The 18,620-nt window shown below is 40.1% G+C and overlaps 2 protein-coding genes across 4 annotated transcripts in view; one reads left to right on the forward strand and one right to left on the reverse strand.

Annotated features, from left to right (window-relative positions):
- The window catches only part of cacna2d2a (calcium channel, voltage-dependent, alpha 2/delta subunit 2a), a 183,748-nt gene extending 170,816 nt beyond the window's left edge, over positions 1-12,932 (forward strand). For all 3 annotated transcript variants that reach the window (XM_086292772.1, XM_086292773.1, XM_086292774.1), the window contains 16 exons: positions 1,489-1,549; positions 2,200-2,297; positions 3,783-3,873; positions 3,971-4,033; positions 4,222-4,325; positions 4,428-4,526; positions 4,720-4,811; positions 4,900-4,947; positions 5,050-5,121; positions 5,213-5,365; positions 5,761-5,813; positions 6,798-6,853; positions 7,088-7,211; positions 7,514-7,623; positions 7,908-7,990; positions 8,903-12,932. In XM_086292772.1, the coding sequence (XP_086148898.1) occupies positions 1,489-1,549; positions 2,200-2,297; positions 3,783-3,873; positions 3,971-4,033; positions 4,222-4,325; positions 4,428-4,526; positions 4,720-4,811; positions 4,900-4,947; positions 5,050-5,121; positions 5,213-5,365; positions 5,761-5,813; positions 6,798-6,853; positions 7,088-7,211; positions 7,514-7,623; positions 7,908-7,990; positions 8,903-9,025 (1,430 nt within the window). In that variant the 3' untranslated portion in view covers positions 9,026-12,932. The remainder of the gene's footprint in view (positions 1-1,488; positions 1,550-2,199; positions 2,298-3,782; positions 3,874-3,970; positions 4,034-4,221; positions 4,326-4,427; positions 4,527-4,719; positions 4,812-4,899; positions 4,948-5,049; positions 5,122-5,212; positions 5,366-5,760; positions 5,814-6,797; positions 6,854-7,087; positions 7,212-7,513; positions 7,624-7,907; positions 7,991-8,902) is intronic.
- Positions 12,933-13,363: 431 nt separating this feature from the next.
- On the reverse strand, positions 13,364-18,471 carry abhd14b (abhydrolase domain containing 14B). The gene is made up of 4 exons (XM_086292777.1): positions 18,320-18,471; positions 17,298-17,512; positions 16,219-16,460; positions 13,364-14,535 (listed from the first exon to the last, which is right to left on the reverse strand). Exons 2-4 carry the CDS (start codon positions 17,509-17,511, stop codon positions 14,356-14,358), a joined length of 636 nt encoding a protein of 211 aa, XP_086148903.1. The 5' UTR covers position 17,512; positions 18,320-18,471; the 3' UTR covers positions 13,364-14,355.
- Positions 18,472-18,620: the final 149 nt, after the last annotated feature.

The raw sequence follows: 18,620 nt of genomic DNA on the forward strand, positions 1-18,620 counted from the left end.
AAACAAACAGCTGTACCCGAGGAAGACAGATATTCATGTTTTCTGTTAAAACTTGTCTTTTGCTCCCTGCACCTCAGTCCTTTTCCTTTTGTAGATAGCTCCAAACACGTTGTCTACCTTCTTTCCTCTGCCTCTCTCTTCCACTTCATTTGCTTTGACTACATTTCTCTCTTTCCCTCATTTTTCTCTTCCTCACCTTCCCCATTTCTCTTTGGCTCTCTTCTTCTTCTCTTTCCGTATTTTTCTTACAGTGTAGTTTATAAACGTCTTAAGTAAGTCTAACACTAAGACTCAGGTATTGATAGATATTTAATTAAATAAATAAATATGTATACATTTTGTGGAATATCTATTGTTATTTGGGCACATCGAGCCCTACTAAAAGATCTGTAATTATTCAATGTAAGTCTGTGCAAGTTACTAGCTATAATAATATATCAGCTATTGATAGTGATGGCATTTTTTACAGTATAATAGGGATATGTTGAAGTCATGATTTTTTTAAAGGCATCTATATATAAATACACTGTTTGTTAGCTGCAGCAGTATCTCATGACTGGGAGCATTGCAGCTTGCAGACTGCAGACCTACAGTCTGAGCTGTGTCCTGCCCTCTCAGGTCCTCCCATATTGTCAGGTGTCAGGGTGCCAGTCGGCATGGCACCTCACTTCTATGTCGTCCCTCTGTACCCCCTATCTCCATCAGCTTGTCTCCCTCCCTCCTCACCCCTCAGACTGCCAGGTGCACGGCCCAACGCTTCCTCAATAAAGCTGACCCCGGATGTGCATGGCATTGTGGGCGGAAAACTACCTGGGCACTCTATTTTAGCTCTTCAAATGAATATTTAATTCCTCTTCTGGACACAGTTGCAGGTCACGACTTAATGAGAAAATGACATGTCGGATTCATCGCAGACTCACCTGCTGGTTGATATTTGTGTTCTGTTTTGTCTGTGATAGATTCACTGAAGTTGCCCTTTTGACATGCCCTTCACAATGCAATGCATTTCCTCTGATTATGTGTCTCTCCGAGTCCTCTCTCCTGCCAGTCTGAGGGGTGACCACTTCCATCAGGACCTTCACCCACCCCCCCTGCAATAGTTGGCCATGTTGATGCCTGCCTGATCTAAAAGCACTCACCGTGGATAACCTGTCTGAGAACTCACTTCCTGACAAATCAAGTCAGTTCTCCGACATCCCAAATATGTTAGATTGAAACCCGACACAATCAGAAAATGTTTGCCGGCAAAATAACAAACCAGAAACCAAAAGTGTGAGTGCTTCTGAAAGTAAAACGGTCTTCCATTGAGTCAGGTTCCTTTTTAGGCACCATATTGGCTAACGCTAGTGTTCCCATGATACCTCAGTGTTGCTATGGTAAACTCCCTTCTGCGTCCCCGCACCTCTGAAGAACAGCTGCTGTTTATCCACAACTCCCCACTGCTCTGCCCACTGCTCTTCCTGGATAATCTTCCCCTTTCTGTTGCAGATTTTGAGTCACTGCTGCCAAACACTTTTGAGTCTGAAGGACATGTATTCATTGCTCCCAGGTAGCCTTGTCTGTGATTGCTGCCTGTCGTTAATGGTCATCGGTTTTCGGTGCCGTCTTTGCATCCTGTTTTCTTTCCACCTCGTATTTCAAAGTTTCTTGTATGGTTTGATTTTACATTTTGAGTGGTGTGTTTACTCATAGTTAAAAGTTCATTTGACAAAAATTACATTTATGAGGAATAAAATTCATCTGGTTTTGATTTTTTTTTCATATATTATTCATAAATTGTATTCCCCAAGTTACACTCATTACACGAGACCACTGAAGACACATCAACCCTTCTTGCCTGCTGCTACTGTGGTGCTGCATGTTTTACACAAATTAAGCATTATTAATGCATTTGCACAATGTATTGTAAGGATTACTGAAGCTATTGGGCAAAAAATATCATCTGCATGTGCATACAGCCTATAATATGCTCGGTATTGCAGTACAAGTCCACCTTTTGTTTTGACTGACACCACTATAGCACATTAAAGCTTTGCCATGTGCATGCGGCACACAATAGCATCAAGTAATGTGTGTATGGGTTTGTGCATCTTCATCTCCATTGTGTGTCCATCTATGAGGAGCAAGTGAGGCAGAATAAGAGTAACGAGCTCTATTTTTGCCTTCTCTTTGAATTAAAACACTGCGTCTCCTCCTCAGGGAGTACTGCAATGATCTGGAACTGTCCAACAACAACACTGAGTTCCTGCTCAACTTCATTGCTCTAATGGAGAAGGTGACACCAGACTCCAAACAATGTGAGTTTCATTTTCTTTTCACCCACACAGTAAAGTCACAGTTTGTTCTACATTAAATAATTCACCATGAGCTCGTCTAGTGATATTCTGTAAACATATCCCATAAAAAGGCAAAATAAACAGCAGTGATCCAACTAATAGGTATTTTCTTCGTAGCCAGAATCTGATATAACCTATTGCCTGTTGCCTAGATACAGTTAAAAAGCATCAGCAAGCCTCACTTCTGCACCTGATGACATGTTTCTTTCTTGTGACGAGCACAGTTTATTTCGAGATAATCCCACATGCTTTATCCTGCTGTCGCAAATCCTCCAATGATGAAAATGTGTATTAATTCACAGCTGTAAATAGTACGTAACAAATGCAATATTAAGCTTTCGGTGAGAAATATTTAGTAATAACCACAGCAGCTCAGTAGAAGAAAGTTGTTAGGTTGTTTTGTTTTGTTTGCCAAGGAGGTTATGATTTTGGCAGTCTTTGTGTCTGTAAATACGATGGCCGGAAAAGTTTTGAATGAATTCTGATAGAAGTTTGTAGCGGTGCAGAGTGCGGTCATGTTAAAAAATCCAGCATAATTCTGTTTACATCCACTAAAGTCTTCAAAGTCGACTTAATGATTTTTTGACCAAAAGCCTATTTAAAGGTGTGGTGTGCATTATCGACATATAAAAAGTACCACAATTAAAAATATATCACATTTGATCTTTGACCTGGTGTTCAAGGTCAAAAATGCCAAAGTGTTAATAACAATATATAGAGCTATTTAAATATTTGTTTCTACCTGTGGTTGTTTGTATTGACAGCATATAGGTAAATAGGGAATTATATATCACATTTCAGTTTGCATCCAAATCATCTTATGTTTGACCTCTGACCTCACTCTGACCTGCCTTTCTTTCAAATGTACCACAAAATGTGCTGCAAGTGTTTTCAGGAGAAGGACAATGAGCTGCCTAGTGGTGCCTATTATCCATTACCTACTCATACATAATGTTTGTGTAATCGAAGTAAGCGAATGTCTTGCTACCCATATCTGATTTTAACCCTTATCTGAGGGCTTCCTGTTTGTGCTAAGGGTTAGTCCTAGTAGGCTTTCAAGGAGGAAAGAGTTAAAATCGGGATTTGGTCCACACGTTCCACATTGGGCATCTGATATAGACCATGTGTCGCCTCAGTGCAGCTGTCAAATATGCCCAAATTGTTGTTGTTTTTTCTTCTTTTCAAGAACCATAAAATACGCTTTTTCATCGGGTTTTAAATGTAGAAGAACTGCTGAACTAATGATCCAGAATACCTGACATCTGCTATTAATGCAGTGTCACCTCAAACACCATCACTGTCAATCAGACAGTTACCAGTCCTGGATTACTACCGTGGTGTTAACACAATCTCTATATTTCATTTTTTGAATATAACGACTATCATCAGCTGCTATATGGCAGCACCCCTAATGTGGATTAAACTCTCTAATCTCTCTTATGCCAGGTGACAATTTGCTCCTTCACAACCTCATTCTGGACACGGGCATCATCAGACAGTTGGTCGAGAAAGTGTGGAAGAATAAAGATTTGAACACGTGAGTGTGACCAGCCAGTATTGAGGGAAGTGCATTTTAAGATTTTTGGATATTGATTTGAATCCCCTTTCTGTCTTTGCTTCCACCTGACATTTAGATACGGCTTCCTGGCTGTGTTTGCTGCAACAGATGGAGGTATAACAAGAGTGTTTCCAAACAAGTGAGTGCACTCTTCATCGAGGCCCATGTGTCTGGACTCCAGCTGCTTTGTAGTTCTGATACATTTTTCTCTTTGTTCTCTTTTGAAGTGGTATGCTGTTAAGTTTCAAAAAACATGTGGGATAGGCAAAGCAGGCAGCTTATACGTGAGACAATTACAGCTCTGGTATCTCTCGTTTTAAACCTTAGGGCTGCAGAAACCTGGGAGGAAGACCCTGAGCCGTTTAATGCCACCTATTACCGCCGCAGCCTCGACAACAAGGGTTACATCTTCCGAGCGCCTTATCGAACAGGTGAATGATGCTCTTAGTCTTGAGTTATATAACTCGCCTCGTAATAGAAAAGGCTGTTTGTTTCTAACCTCGCTCTCTTGGCTCGTTTTCCCTTTTTTGTAGCCAGGGACGAGCAGCTGAACCCAGAAAATGACACCGTAGGTATTCTGGTCAGCACAGCTTTGGAGATGACAATAGGAGGGAAGACCATCAAACCTGCAGGTGGGTACTCTTCTGAAAGAGGAAACAAATTGTTGAGATATAATGATAGAGAAAAGCTTTCGGAGCGAGATAATTACACGTCTGAGTTTGTTATTTTGTCACTTTGTGTTGGCATGTCTCTGCCCTGCATATATCTATTCTTTTTACACACCTGTCGTTTTCTTCTGTGAGCTTTTAAACTTTCTTTCCTCAGTTGTCGGAGTGAAGCTAGACCTCGAAGCCTGGACGGATAAGTTTAAGATTCTTGCCAGCAACCATACAGACAGCCGACAAGGCTCAAATACGGTAAAATACATATGTTTAATATAATATACGTAATATATAAATCTTTTTTTATTTGGCTAACACTGTTTTTTTTCCTTGTCTGTGACAGTGTGGACCAAACAGGGGCTGTGAAATGGACTGTGAAGCCAACAGTGATGTAAGTATTGATGCAAATTTTAACTGGACCTTCTGAATCTGAGCACTCCCCAGCTTATCTCTGTACTTCCAGTTAGCAGTGCGTTTCTGTGTCTGTCCGCAGGATCTGCTGTGTTATTTAGTAGATGACGGCGGATTCCTAATCATGTCCAATCAGAAGGACGACTGGAACAAGGTTTTATTAAAAAAGAATTCGTTCTTCCGCTGATCGTAGCCTCGCGCTTAGCTTTACACTGAGCTTGCCCTCGTTTTTTTTACCCCCACAGGTGGGCATGTTCTTCAGTGATGTTGACCCCTACTTGATGTACGCGCTCTACAACAATTCTTTCTACAACAGCAAACAATCATTTGATTACCAGTCTGTTTGTGAACGGATGCCCAACAGCGAAGCCGGAGCTGCACCCAGAGGAGTGTTCGTGGTAAGATAACACTTGAAAGAGAGATACCGTGAGTGAAATGAAGGAGGCAGAGTAGAAGACAATTAGTTTAATCAATGCATGGACGTATGGGGAAACTATAGCTGCATTCACACTGCAAGTCTGTGTGCAAAAATCAGATCAGCTACTGACTTTTTAAGAATTAGTTTTTGTTTAATTGGACTAATATCAGATTCCAGGGTGAACTAGTGAGAGATATCACTTTTATATTAAAGTGGGTTCCATTTACTTTATAGACTTTCTCCACACAGGTGTCAGTGGATATGGCGTCAATGGCAGGAATAGTTTGATTCCAAAAGCAGCCCGAATGTAGCCTAATGGGTGTTTGATTGAACTTAAATATTGATTTTGTTTTTTATTTCCCTCTGTATCTGTAGCCCACTATTGCAGATTTTGCCAACCTGGCTTGGTGGACATCAGCTGCTGCATGGTAAGATTATTAATGTATAGTAACATACAGCAAGTGTTATACTTATTACAAACTGATAATATTTGTTGTTATTAGCCAGCATTATTTCATAGATCCATAATTTGTTAATACAAAAAAAAAAAAGAAAAAGGTTGGGCCAGGTGAACCCTCCTCACATAATATTTGGATTTAATTCAAAGTGTTGAATTTATATTTTACTTCTCTTCACTGTTATTTTAAATACCCAAAGACCATGATTTGGACAGATGAAACAAACATTAACTTGGAAACAAAGCATGCCACATCATCTGTCAAACATGGTGGAGGCAGTATTATGGCATGAACATATTTGGCTGCCACTGGAACTGGGCCAGTAGTGTTTTATGATGCTGTGACTGCTAAAGCAGCAGGATGAGCTGTGACGTGTACAGGGCTACACTCTCAATCTCAGATTCAGCTAAATGCTGCACAACTTATCAGACAGCGCTTTGGGGTGAAAATGGATAATGACCCGAAGGATAGTGCAGAAACACGAATTTCTCAAGGAAAGAAATGGTATATTCTTCAATGATCTCAGCCCAACAGAGCGTATTTTTCACACACTTAAAAAAGGCTGAATGACTACATTTAAAACAGTCCTTATATTTAAAATAATGTTAGTTTATGCCTCTCAAAATTTGAGACTATGTAAAACAATGTGTATAATACCTGAACAGTTACTGCACATATTTTTGTTAAATTACTTGAATTAAAGCTGAAAGTCTGCATTTCAATCACATGTTATACTGTACTGTATTGCACTGCCATCGTTTTCATAGTTATTTCTGTGGTCAGGTAATTGTGACTCGTTTTGTAAAGTTTTACGGCCTGCCATACTCATTACCTGGACTGCAGCATGTGCAGTATTCCTGCTAACAAAAAAGCTTGACTCATGATTTTAATCATTGCACAATGTTACATTTTTTTGTCCACAAGTTGAATTAAAAACAAATCCTGTCTCCTCAGGTCTTTATTCCAACAGTTCATATATGGACTGGCATACCACAGTTGGTTTGTCACAGGTGGGTGACATGTTTTATACGATACCATTTTTATACAATATTGGAAAAAAGGTTTAAAAGTGCTAAAAGTAGATTTTGATTAAATCTATTTGGAGCTTTAAGCCAACAGCAAATAAACCTTAAATCCAAATGTAGTGAAAAAATTACACATGACATACATCTTTGGGCATTAAGCTGAAAATAAGATCTGAGAAATGAGTTAAAGAGATAATCATCTCTTTTTTTTTCATGCAGATGAGGTGGATGCCGAAGGAATCGACTCTAAAGAGAGAAGCTGTGTAATGATCCAGACCCAGTACTTCTTTAGTAATCTCAGCAGTTCCTACTACATACTGCAGGACTGTGGCAACTGCTCCAGGTCTGTATGCGTGACGTAGTACTTTTAACACTCACACATAATCAGACATGCATATGCTTAGACAAGTAGCATGAAGAATCGCGGTGTGACAGCGACGCAGTTAGTGAGACAGATTCATCTTTCTGTTGGAGTTAATAAACTCTGCTGATGATTAACCCATATCAGCTCTAATGAAATCGTCGTATCATTGGCTAAATGAGCCTTATAAGACTGTCTCATGAATCTCGCTCATCCATTAGCAAATGAGTCTGTGATGTAAGTGAGCAGAGGGGGGTTGTTGACAGAGCTGTCTCTCTCTGCAGGCTGATTCATGCCAAGAGGATAAACAACACCAACTTGCTGTTTGTGGTAGCAGAAAAGATGCCATGCAACACCTGCGAGATAGAGAAGCTATCCCAGGAGGAGAAGGAGTGTATCCTTTTTTTTCCCTTCACATTGTACACCAGCTGGCACTGGAGAAGAAACACTCTGTCATCTCTAGATTTTCTCTCCTCATCACCATACCTGTGGAAACGCGAACATTTCACATTCATTTTAAGGCTATTTTTAAGATTGATGGCATGAATTATAGCCAGTCATTTACATGTGTAGGGCTGCATGAGGAATTGGTGCTCAGGCGGATAATGAAAAATTGCACAGAAGAAAGAAAAAGAAATACAAAGGAGTTTCATTTTCCTTAATGGAGTCAATTTTCAGTCAAGGAGGAGGATCCATGTAAAGAACCGCCTGAGGCACGCTATCGAAAAGGACCCTCCACCTGCTTCGACAGTAACATCGCTGTAAGATTTTCAGATAACACAACACATGAATATCCACCTTACTGTGAAGAAAAACAAAAACATTATTTAGCATTGAATCCTGGTGCTTGCTAGTTAAATATACTATGTTTAAAATTTGTCACCAGAGCATAGCTAAAATCCTATCGCTATGTTCAGTTGGCTCCAGCTGGGGTTTTGAGCTTTCTCTGATTTTCTAATGCAGCTGGTAACAGTTGGTTCATTATGTAACACAAAAAAATATCCTATTTTTATTCTGAGATCAAGTATTGACCTGGTAATTATATGCCGTTAGGCCCATTATTTGCTGGATAAAGACCCAGTTTTTGTAGATTTGCCTCTGTACACCACAGCAGTGGATTTCAAAAATCAAACAATCAAGATGCTTTAATTCAAGGGATTTTGTGAAATTTGTTGCATTAAGTGTACTGAGGCAAAACTAACAAAAATTGTGTGTACACTTTTAAAGATTTACATCTCGCTCACGCTCAATTGCAGTTCTTGCTGCCAAAGGTGGCACAACCAGTTATTAGGTTTAGGGAGGAATTACTTTTTCACATCAGGCGAGGTAGGTATGGATAGCCTTTATCCCTTAATAAATGAAATCTTCATTTAATAAAATAGTTTTTATCTAATACTAAAATTTGTTTGATGAACTGTGGCAAATACAAAAACACTTCAACGACACTAAAAACTGAGGAAGGGGGCGATTACATTTTCACAGCACTGTATAGTCAACTAAATGAAAATTACTTTGTTCAGACTCTGTTGGCAATATAGAGCTCGATGCAGATAGAAGGTAAGATAAAAGTGTTACCAGAGAGCGATTATTGAATGTAAGTGTTTATTTGATGGTGGAAGAACTTTCATATAAACTCAGTTTATAACTCAAGCTTCCTTTCTGTGGTTTTGCAGGAGAACACGTCGGACTGCGGGCGAGGTCACTCCTTCCGCCCATCCCTCTACACTTTACTGCTCATTCAGCTGCTTCTGCTTTATCCAGCTGTCAGTCCTCACCTTCTCTCCCTACTACATTAATTTCATTTTCCTGCACTTGTCCTCCTTTTCACCCTCCTCAGCTTCTGTCCCATCCTAAGCCCCCCTCATCCACCTCCTAGCCCCTTCGCCCTCCACCTTGGTATAGTCATAGGTAATTATGGGACTTCCCATCATGGTGAGTTGGAAGCCCTGAGCGCTGCGCTACCCAGCTTGCTTTGGTCTGTGTTGCTTTGTGAAAACAGAGACATTTGCGTCCTCACCTTCATCTGCGAGATGAGCTAGGGTGGTGCTGGACCACTTGGATCATCAGAGGCAATGTCAGAAAAAAGATATCAAGCCACCCAACCACCCCGTCAAGCCTACAACCATCCCACCACCTTCTCCATCCAGACAAGGGAGGGTGAAAAGGACAGGCCGATGTCCTCGTCAAAGACCTCCCACCACAGACTGGAGAACTGAGTTTGCGTGTCCACCTTCACCTCTGTCTGTCAGAGGGACAGCAGGACTCCTCCTCCTTCTCCTTTCCTCCATCTCAGAGTCTCATCGCTCTGTCATTTGCCTCTTGTAAGAGGCTGTGGACCATTCAGCCAGTAATAGCCACCATAGAAGAAAAATAGCAGAAAAATAAAAGAACTGTTAAGTATACAAAATGTCACATATAAACTGCTGAAGTGATGAGTATTCTAAACATACAGTATATTTAGGTTTTAACATGAAAAGGAAGTTAAGTGTAAAAAAGACAAGAATTAGTTTATGCGCTATATCTACTTGCCAAAATGAGATATACTTTCGTGTGGTCTTATTTTTATAGCCAAAACACGAAGATGAAATGGATTTAGATTTAGGATAAAGCTCGAGAGGAAGAGGAGACACTCGGCAGCTGAATGCTGACTCATAATTACAGATTAATGCTTTTAAAAGACATCCACTGGGGATTAATGTAATTACACGATGGTAATCTCATTTTCTTGAAGTATTTTTCCTCATACTTACTATTTGAGGTTAGTGCTATCTGGCTTTTATTGTAAAATATGAATCAGTGTTCGGTTGCTGCAGGAACTTGTTGTGTAGTATTCTCCTTTACGATTAATCGACCACGCTGACCTCGGCTTTGGACTGATGTTTAAAGGGGAAAAAAAAAATCTCTGCACCCTCTGATGAAAAAGCTCACCTCTGCCACTCCTCATGAGGCTTCTCCAACAACCTCGACTAACGCTCCTAACCGCGATTTGTATTCGTGCTTTACTTTTGTCACACAGCAAACACTCAAATCTCCCCGCCATAGTAGTTCCAGTTTTTTTGTCCCTTCCTTTCTTCCTCATCTGTGCTTGGGTTGGGGGGGGGGTGCTAATCATTTTTCTTTTGGTGTGTGCTTGTATTACCTTTGAATGATGCTGTTCAAACTTCAAAACCATTCGCTGCTGGGGGATAGGGGCTTATCAACATTTCCAACAAAAGTGCAGAAGAGGCCACTAAATATGGTGATCATGTGCAGTAAGTAGTGTGGTTGTAATCCATCGCAGTCCGTCATTTGATCATGTGTGAAAAGTCATTTTAGACTCCCATGTTTAGGAGCCGCTCTGTTTCATAGTGCCTTGATGCACTTTGTTTTGGAACGCACCGGCTGTATAAGAGTAGAGCTACTGTATAGTACCTTTATAAAGCAGCCGTCTTTGAGGCTTTGGACACTACTGGAGCCTAAGACTGAATCTGTTGGCTAAAGAAATAGCTTTACACAGAGCCATCGAACTGACTGGCTCGGCTTAATGTATTTTCCCCTCTTGGCTGTTGTTGCTGTACTCCTCCAACGCCACCTGACTGTCATCATATGGAGTTACTATACCGTTCCTTTACAAAGCCATGTATAGAGCTACACTATCAGTATACAGCGACTTAACTGGCCATAGAGCTTTTTTTTGTGTTGTTTTCTTTTCCTTTCTTTTAGGGCCACCTGACTGCTATAGTTCTGCCTGAATCGTATGTGTTTGTGTGTGGATGTATGCGCGTTAGTTTAAAAACCCTCAAAGGGAATGTCTTTTTAAATGAGTCGTGGAGTGCTCGGGGGATGCCCGTGTAACTGTTTTTCCTCGGCGTGTTGCGACAGACAAAAAACAAATCCAGTGTTGCTGTGGAGAAAAGGGGGGGATTTTATGAAAACAAAAGGAGATCCATGTTGACTGCTTAAATATTAATATACGGGGGCAGAGGAGGCAGAAAGAATGTGTAGTTCATCAGTGTTTTCTGTTTCAAAACCTCGCTAAATGCCTTAGTGTTACACGTATGGAGCTCCGATACCCCTACATAACCCTCTTTCTCACACACAAATCGATCCTGAAGTATTTCCCTCCCCTGGGCTTTTTTTTTTCTTGGTGTTATGCAGTAAATATAGTGAGCTCTAATTTTATATTTTTACGTCTCGGAATGATTAGTTATCGATCGATGCCTGTTTGATTAAATGCTTGAAAGTGGGTGGAAGTTTTTAAAATTAAAAAAAAAAACAAGACAAAGAAAAAAAAGCCTCTGACCTTCGATGTTCACATCCCACCCGAGACTTGCCGTAGTTTTGCTCAGGTGGGATGATTCACTTGACATTTTGAAGCTTAACTAGACACTCTGTACAGTCGTAGGTACTATTTGATGTGACAAATGTTGCTGGCACAGTAACTGCAGCTCAGCTCTGGACAAATCAGAGGAAAAACAAAATTCATACTGTTAAAGACAATGAAAATCAGAATGAGCATTTCCAATGTGGCCCGTTACTATCTGATGCTGGATGCAGTTTCACTTTTCTGCCATCTGTTTGTCTCTGTCCTGTGCCACTATTCTGTCTGTATTTCTCTATTTCCACTGTCTGTAAATGAACGCTACACGTGCCTGTGGAAATGTACCCCCTGCAACTTACTCTCCTTTTCCTGACTGTGTGCGCACACAATCTCACTCCCAAACTGAATACACTCTGTGCACCTGCACTCAGACATTATGCACACACACACGCACACACCTATAAGCAACCATGTAATGACACTGACTCATCCCCCGCTGGGAGATGTCAAACACCAGGAAGAAGTAAGCCAAGGACGTCACCTTCCAGGTGTTTTTATTTTATTTTATTTATTTTTTCGTGAGCGGACGGGATGTCAGAGGCAAGCTCAGGGAGTGGGTCTCCACAGAGCATCACGAGCCTGGTAAACAGAAGGTCGTGGGAGAGACATCTAGTGACGTCTGTGTGTGCATCCTGATGGAAAATAGCTTCCGAAGGGACACACATGTCTGATTTCTGTGGTTTGACAAATTTAATTTTGCCAAAAAAAAAGGGAACATAAATAGATAATTGGACCAGCTTGGGGGACGAGAGGGAGGGGTCAGCTTTAAAACATCACCCTAAAGTAGATTAATGCGGGTTTTCACGAAGCGTCTCCCTTCCCCTCCACCGACCCTCGCTGCGACCCTTTGTGTTGGTGCGTCTATGTGGGAAAGACACGTGTGTATGTGATTCTGTAGTCTGTAGTCTGGTGCTATGTGACCATGTTTGACACGTGTGTGAAAAAAATAACAGCAACAATTTAGAGAGAAAAAAAAAAAGAGTAAATTCAGTCAAACTTTCAGTGAAGTTTAAAAAAATATAGGAATACAGCACTGTTGATAAGTTTGAGATCTGATGTCAAAATGTTTTCTCTTTTTTTTTTTGGTTTTTCTTTTCTTCCTCGTACGTGTGTGAGTGTGAATGTTTGTATGTGTGGAAGATTTAGCTCCTTCTTTTCTGGGCACTAGTCCATGTCGTCGCTCCATTCTTTTGTACAGATGAAGCTTAAAAAAAAGAAGAAGAAAACAAAAAAGAAGAGGGCAAAATTTGTAAAATATTGTGTCTGTGACTCCTTGTAAAATATTTTCAAATTGTTTATTACAGAGAATCAGTTATTAAATAATGTTCATATTTTTCACTTCATTTTATTGTGTGGTGTTTTGTTTTTTGGGGGGGGTGGAAAAATTCCCCAGTAAAAATTCCAATCTGGCTGGAAAATGTGAACGAGTGCGTAGATTTTTAACTGTTTTTTGTGGGTTTTACAGATTTTCCTATTGATAAAGACAGCACCACATTGCTATTCATACTATTCTAAAGTCATTAAGTAATAGATAAACAATTAAATGACAGAAAAGTTCCCGCTTTTCCACAATCTACCCATCTATCTATAGAAACATCAGCTGGGTAATGAACTAAACTGTAATTTTACATGTTTCTCATGTACTTTCACTGGGCTGACCCACTTGAAGTCGAAGCTGTCTGTGGCCCGTGATGTAAAATCAGTTTGACGTTACCTGCTTTAACTCCTCGGTTAAATAGAAAACACAGTCTGTTGAGAACCAAGCAAATATATAATAATTATGATGCTTTATTAAAAATATTCACTTCTAACGCTGGGATGAGACGATTAATACAACCCTGGTGTGTATGAGTGCAATGTGTAGGCAGCTAGCATTTGGCAAACGTAACATGGTGCAGAGACATGAAAGTGACCTGCAGCCTGCTCTCTTTGAACTTTATTCTGTTTGTGCCATTTAGACACATCACGAACATTTCCATGTTCATAACATGCTCCCTTCTGATTGCTTCATAATTACAGAGTTTCAGTGTGTGAGGCATAAAGTGTCATTCTTTTATTAAAACTTGGGTTCAGTTATATTGAAAAATGGTCTTTGGCGAATTTAAGGCATCGTTCGTGCTGATTTCAGGCAGTTCTGTAATGATTACTGCAAAGTCAGATAAACTGCATTAGGACAGAAACACTGAGACATAAAAGCGACACATGTTTAACACATTTCTATCTTGCTTCGCAGCCTTGACCAGGTGACCGTTGGAAGACTTGCAGTTTTGTGTGCACTCAAACACTAAAACAACCACGGTCATTTTATATGATGTTAGTGAACTGTAGCTTCAGTCACCTAAATTAAACCAAAATTACTCAAACGAAATATTTTACAACAACGAAACAGGAAACAAAGTTTCCAGAGTGGAAATACTGGACGCTGTTCAGTGATGTGGGTGAACCACGTGTCGTAATCCTACACGCCTGGGTTCAGTAGTCGGCTGCAGACTTGAGCTTTGTGTTTAGTGTACAGATTCAAGACTGACATCAGGTTTTCTCATTTAAGAAACAATATTTCTCAAAAAGCTTCAGGCTTCAACCTTTTAAGGAAAAGTTCAACTGCTGTCACCATTAGAAAAGGCCCGATTTGCAGACGTATCAAAACATACAAATCAGGTTAAGCATTGGGAATACGTGAGTTCAATTCTTCCCAAGTGATTAATGTGTTTGCCTATGCGTGACCGCATTCTTGGCGATCGCGCTGCTAATGCACAGCAAAGAGCTTCACAGCGTGTTAAGGAAGTCTGTAAGAGCTTTGTGCCAAGTGTCTGGGTCGTCCAGGTAACAGGGGTGGCCTGCTCCCTTCATCACCACCACTTTGTGATTGGCCAGATTGCTCAGGTTACGGAGCGACACCTCCCCGAGTTGATGGTCCTGGTCACCGTAAACGATCAGCGATGGGACCTGGACACAAAAATCACAACAATAATGAAAGAAAAAAAAAGAGCCCTTTGCAGAGTGATTTCCACTGTCCTTTTTCTGGCATTTGAAAATCTGTCTCTCTTTTATTTGTTTTTAAATTCAAACCCATAGCTAAAGGGATTTTGCAGATGTCCTAAATTTCACCTCAAGCTGGAAAAAAAAAAAAAAAATCGGAAAGAAGGAAATCAAAACAAGTCCTGTGAAAAGCTAAGACTAAAAGATTTTAGGTGTAACAGATTTATGTGTCTAGTAGTCAATAAGAATTATAAAAGTGAGAAAAACTACAGTCTTAGTTTTTCCAGCCTGAGAAGAGACGTTCAGATCTCTCATCTTATTAAAAAAAAAATACAGCAATATGAACAAACTCTATTACAAGTAAAAGGTTATAAAAAGCATTTATTTTTGTACCAGTTTTTGTTTAACTGGTACAAAACATCGATCAGATTACTTCATCAGAAAACCTGAAGAACTTGTGAATACAACTTAATCGTTTCCCACATATTCACTGCATCATTGCAGAAATACACATGAATGCAGTTACTCCGGCTTAGTTATTTTAGTTGTAACACACTTTGACACTTAATGACAGCATAAATGTTTGTTTTATGCTTTTTTATCATCAGTAAGTTGCATTTATTACTCTATTGTCCATCTTTTGAGTTACTCTGCTGCTCCGATGTCTCTTTGTTTGCTAAGAGATTGCTGAAAGTGGAGATACAAATACAGAGGCCTGTAACAACCTGTCACAAAAAGGACAGAGGAGCAGGTTCTTTGTATCAAGCGCAGAGACCCTTTGGGTTTTTAATGATTTCAGAATCAGAATCAGAAAGGGTTTTATTGCCAAATGTTGAGCAGGTTTACAACATTAGCGCAAACATACTGTCAGAACCAGATTTGCTCTGCTCCCTGGGTTGACCAGCTTCTTTGTAATTTCTTAAGCAGTTATGATGAGTGTTTTCTAATCTCCATCTTATTTCTAAAATAGCTAAATTTCATTTATCTGATTTTTTTTCTTAAAATCTTTAGGATCTTTCTTGTAAAGTAAAACTTGGTCACTTAACATTCCCCGTTAGCTGTTTAACTGTTATTTATAAAACCAACAGTGTGCCTTTTAAAACACTTAATAAAAGATTAAATATGATATCCAAAAGTATTCTCTGCAAAACATCCTTTAAAACTAAAAACACTCATTATACAGAAAAACTGCTCCTGTTCGTGCCAATCTTCTTGCTGCGTTATAATTGCTGAGACTTTAATGTGTGAGCTGAGTCTTTAGAATATTGTTTGGATTAAAATAAAAAAAGAATGTACAACTTCTGCATTTAAACTGTTTATAAAGGAAAGCAAATTTTGTTAAGTGCTTGTTCTAAATAAGTAAATTAGACAAATTGCTTTTCAGGCTAATGTGCCTACAATTGATTTCCCATTAAGACAATTCTGAGCTGGATGAAAGCCAGTGGCATCTGTGCAGGTAAAGTCACTGTCTCTTTTAAAAAGAAGAGTTGGAAAATTGGATGATATTCGCAGCTGCTCAAGTTATCCTTTAAAAAAGGAAATGACAGTGCATATACTATACCAAAAAAGAGAAAAAAAAGAAAACTTTTGCAGGAGAGGAACCTACAAAGGAATATCAAGCAGAGGCATATCCTCACACACAGACTCTACCTTTACGCTCTGGTACTGCTCCGCTGTGAATTTGTCCGTACAGATGGGAGCGACAGGGATGTAGGCTCGCACCAGAGCCTGGTGCTCGAGGAGGAAGGGCAGGGAATACATCCCGCTAAGGGATGGGCTGATCACCACCGCCGGGGTTAGATTCAGCTGCTCACACACCTCTTTGAGGAAACCTGCAGGGGCGGGTGTTCCCACTGCCGCTGGGGCTTTGGCCGATTTAGACTGACCAAGTTCTGTGGAGAGAGGGGAGGCACGAGAAAAGAAGAGGAGGAGAGGAGTAAGGTTTGTTGATGGACACTGACTTATTAACGTAATTACTGTCCCCAAGGCAAACATTTTTCTTTTGGGCCCATGCTGCCTCAGTGATCTATATAAATTGTAGAGTGCCTGCCAGATCATCACTAGAGGCTGTCAAAGCATGAGACAAAAATACCAGATTCTAAAAACAAGCAGAACACGGGCTGTAACAATGACTCATGGAAGCAATTCAGTTCACTTCAAATTTGAGCCCCCATGCACATTTGACTTTCCAAACAAAGCCAAAGTCCTGATGCCAACTGCAAATACATATCCATAAATATAATGCAAAAAGTTAAAGTTTCACCTATGAAAATAGGTAAAACGACAGGACACAGCTAGCTTAAAAAAAGCTCTCATAAAAAGTTTAGAATATAAACAACAATAAGAAAGTTAAGAAACAGAGTTTTTGAGACTTTTTGTTGAAAAACTTACATTTTTAAAATAAAAGTTTTAAGCAATAAATTGCAAACAAAAAATTAAAACAAGTTATAACTCATATATCCCAGCTTATATTTAATTAATGTTTGTTTTTCATTTTCAGAAGGGTTAGCATAGGGCCACACAATTAGGTATTACTGTCAATAGTCCCAATTTAATATTTGCGAGCATTCAAAACAGCGAAGAGCCAAAAGTTTGACCCTGAGACTTTTAGGAGCTCTTTATGTGCCGGTGGCAGCCTGTTGCCTTGCTGCGTTTCATTGGTCATGCTGACTTTTCAGTTAAAAGCTGAGTGACGGAAGGAGATGGTGTTTGTTCCCTGACAAACGCACCTGGCAGGTCGATGGCGACCGCGCGGCAACCCGCTTTGGCCAGCGTCTCCAGAGTGCCGATGCTGAGCCAGTTTTCTGAAGAGAAGCGTATGCCGTGAAGAAGCAGAACCGACACTTTTGCTCCTCCTGTCACAGGTTCGCTTTGTCTGTAAAACAGTGGCGCGTTGCAGCTCTCCACCTGCACTGTACCCTCCGTCATTTTAACAGCTGCCATCCTGAACAACAACAGAAGAAAGAGAAAGCAGTTGTTTCACATGGGTTTCCACTCTGTTATACCTCCCATTTTTCCTTCTCTTTAACAATATTAGTTCCTTCAGGTGGAAAACCCAATCATCTTCTATGCCGCCAGTTTCTGTGAAGCTCTTCTCTTGTCTCTTGACAGAATTAAAGATCACTCCAAGAGAGGACCATATTTCTTTGCAGAGAGAGAAAGTCTTGTGGAGATGCTAAAAAATAAAATTCCCAACCATAATGGGTGTACGCCATAAAAATGCAATTATGTAACTTCATTTGCTTTGTTTTCCTTACAAAGTGCAAGCACAGAAAGATAAACTTCATGTAACTTTATGTAACATTTTTCAGCACAATAATGATCCCAAACACACTGTCAGTCTGGTAAAAGCATATCTGATAACACTATCAGTCATGAATTGGTCAGACTTCAACATTATCGAAGCAGTGTGAGATCATCACGATCGAGAGAGAACAGAACAAAAGCCGACATCCAAAGAAAAGCTTTGAATGTCATTCAAGAAGCCTGGAGAACTATTAATAGACTATTTAAAGAAGTTTGTCCACGATCCCCGTGCTTTCAAAGATCAGCGTGGACTTAATCGGATGTTCCACGGACGCATAATCAGCAGACAGAAGTGTGTGCGCAGCTGCGGGTTAAACAAGTCGGATCAAAGTCCAGATTAGATCATTTTTATTTTACATCGAACTCGCCTATCTAGGTGCTTTATGCTCATCATTCAAAACACACGTGGCGACAGAATAACAACCCCCTCCTTCCCTTTTCTTACCCGACTGTGAATCCCCGATGATTAAAGGTGCAAAACAGAGAAAGTCAGACAGGTTCTTGAACCAGCTGCAGCTTAGCTTCAGTTTATCTCCCCCGGAAAACAAGAGAAAGAGAAAAACCTTTGGAAATCGTCCTACTGACGTCTAGCGTTTGTGGCGAGAATTGCGTTCATTGTGGCAGAAAAGAAAATCACAAGTTTTCTTTTTTTTTTTTCAGGATATTGAGCGTAATCCTGATGCAAATATTTATATATCTGAGGGGCATGAAGAAGGTTCATGAACAAGGACCAATGTGCCACTCTT

Source organism: Aulonocara sp. 'chitande type north' Nkhata Bay, linkage group LG5 (assembly GCF_057382095.1).
Source record: "Aulonocara sp. 'chitande type north' Nkhata Bay isolate Kocher_YH1m ecotype deep benthic linkage group LG5, A_spYH_male_GT1.1, whole genome shotgun sequence".
Taxonomy (NCBI): domain Eukaryota; kingdom Metazoa; phylum Chordata; class Actinopteri; order Cichliformes; family Cichlidae; genus Aulonocara; species Aulonocara sp. 'chitande type north' Nkhata Bay.

What these genes read in the sequence shown, in the direction of transcription:
- abhd14b (XM_086292777.1), bottom strand. Translation starts at nt 17,511, where the DNA reads ATGGCAGCTGTTAAAATGACGGAGGGTACAGTGCAGGTGGAGAGCTGC. An exon ending in GGTCGCCATCGACCTGCCAG is followed by an intron (nt 16,461 to 17,297) that starts GTGCGTTTGTCA and finishes CTCTCTCCACAG; the next exon opens with AACTTGGTCAGTCTAAATCG. An exon ending in AGCAGTACCAGAGCGTAAAG is followed by an intron (nt 14,536 to 16,218) that starts GTAGAGTCTGTG and finishes TTTTGTGTCCAG; the next exon opens with GTCCCATCGCTGATCGTTTA.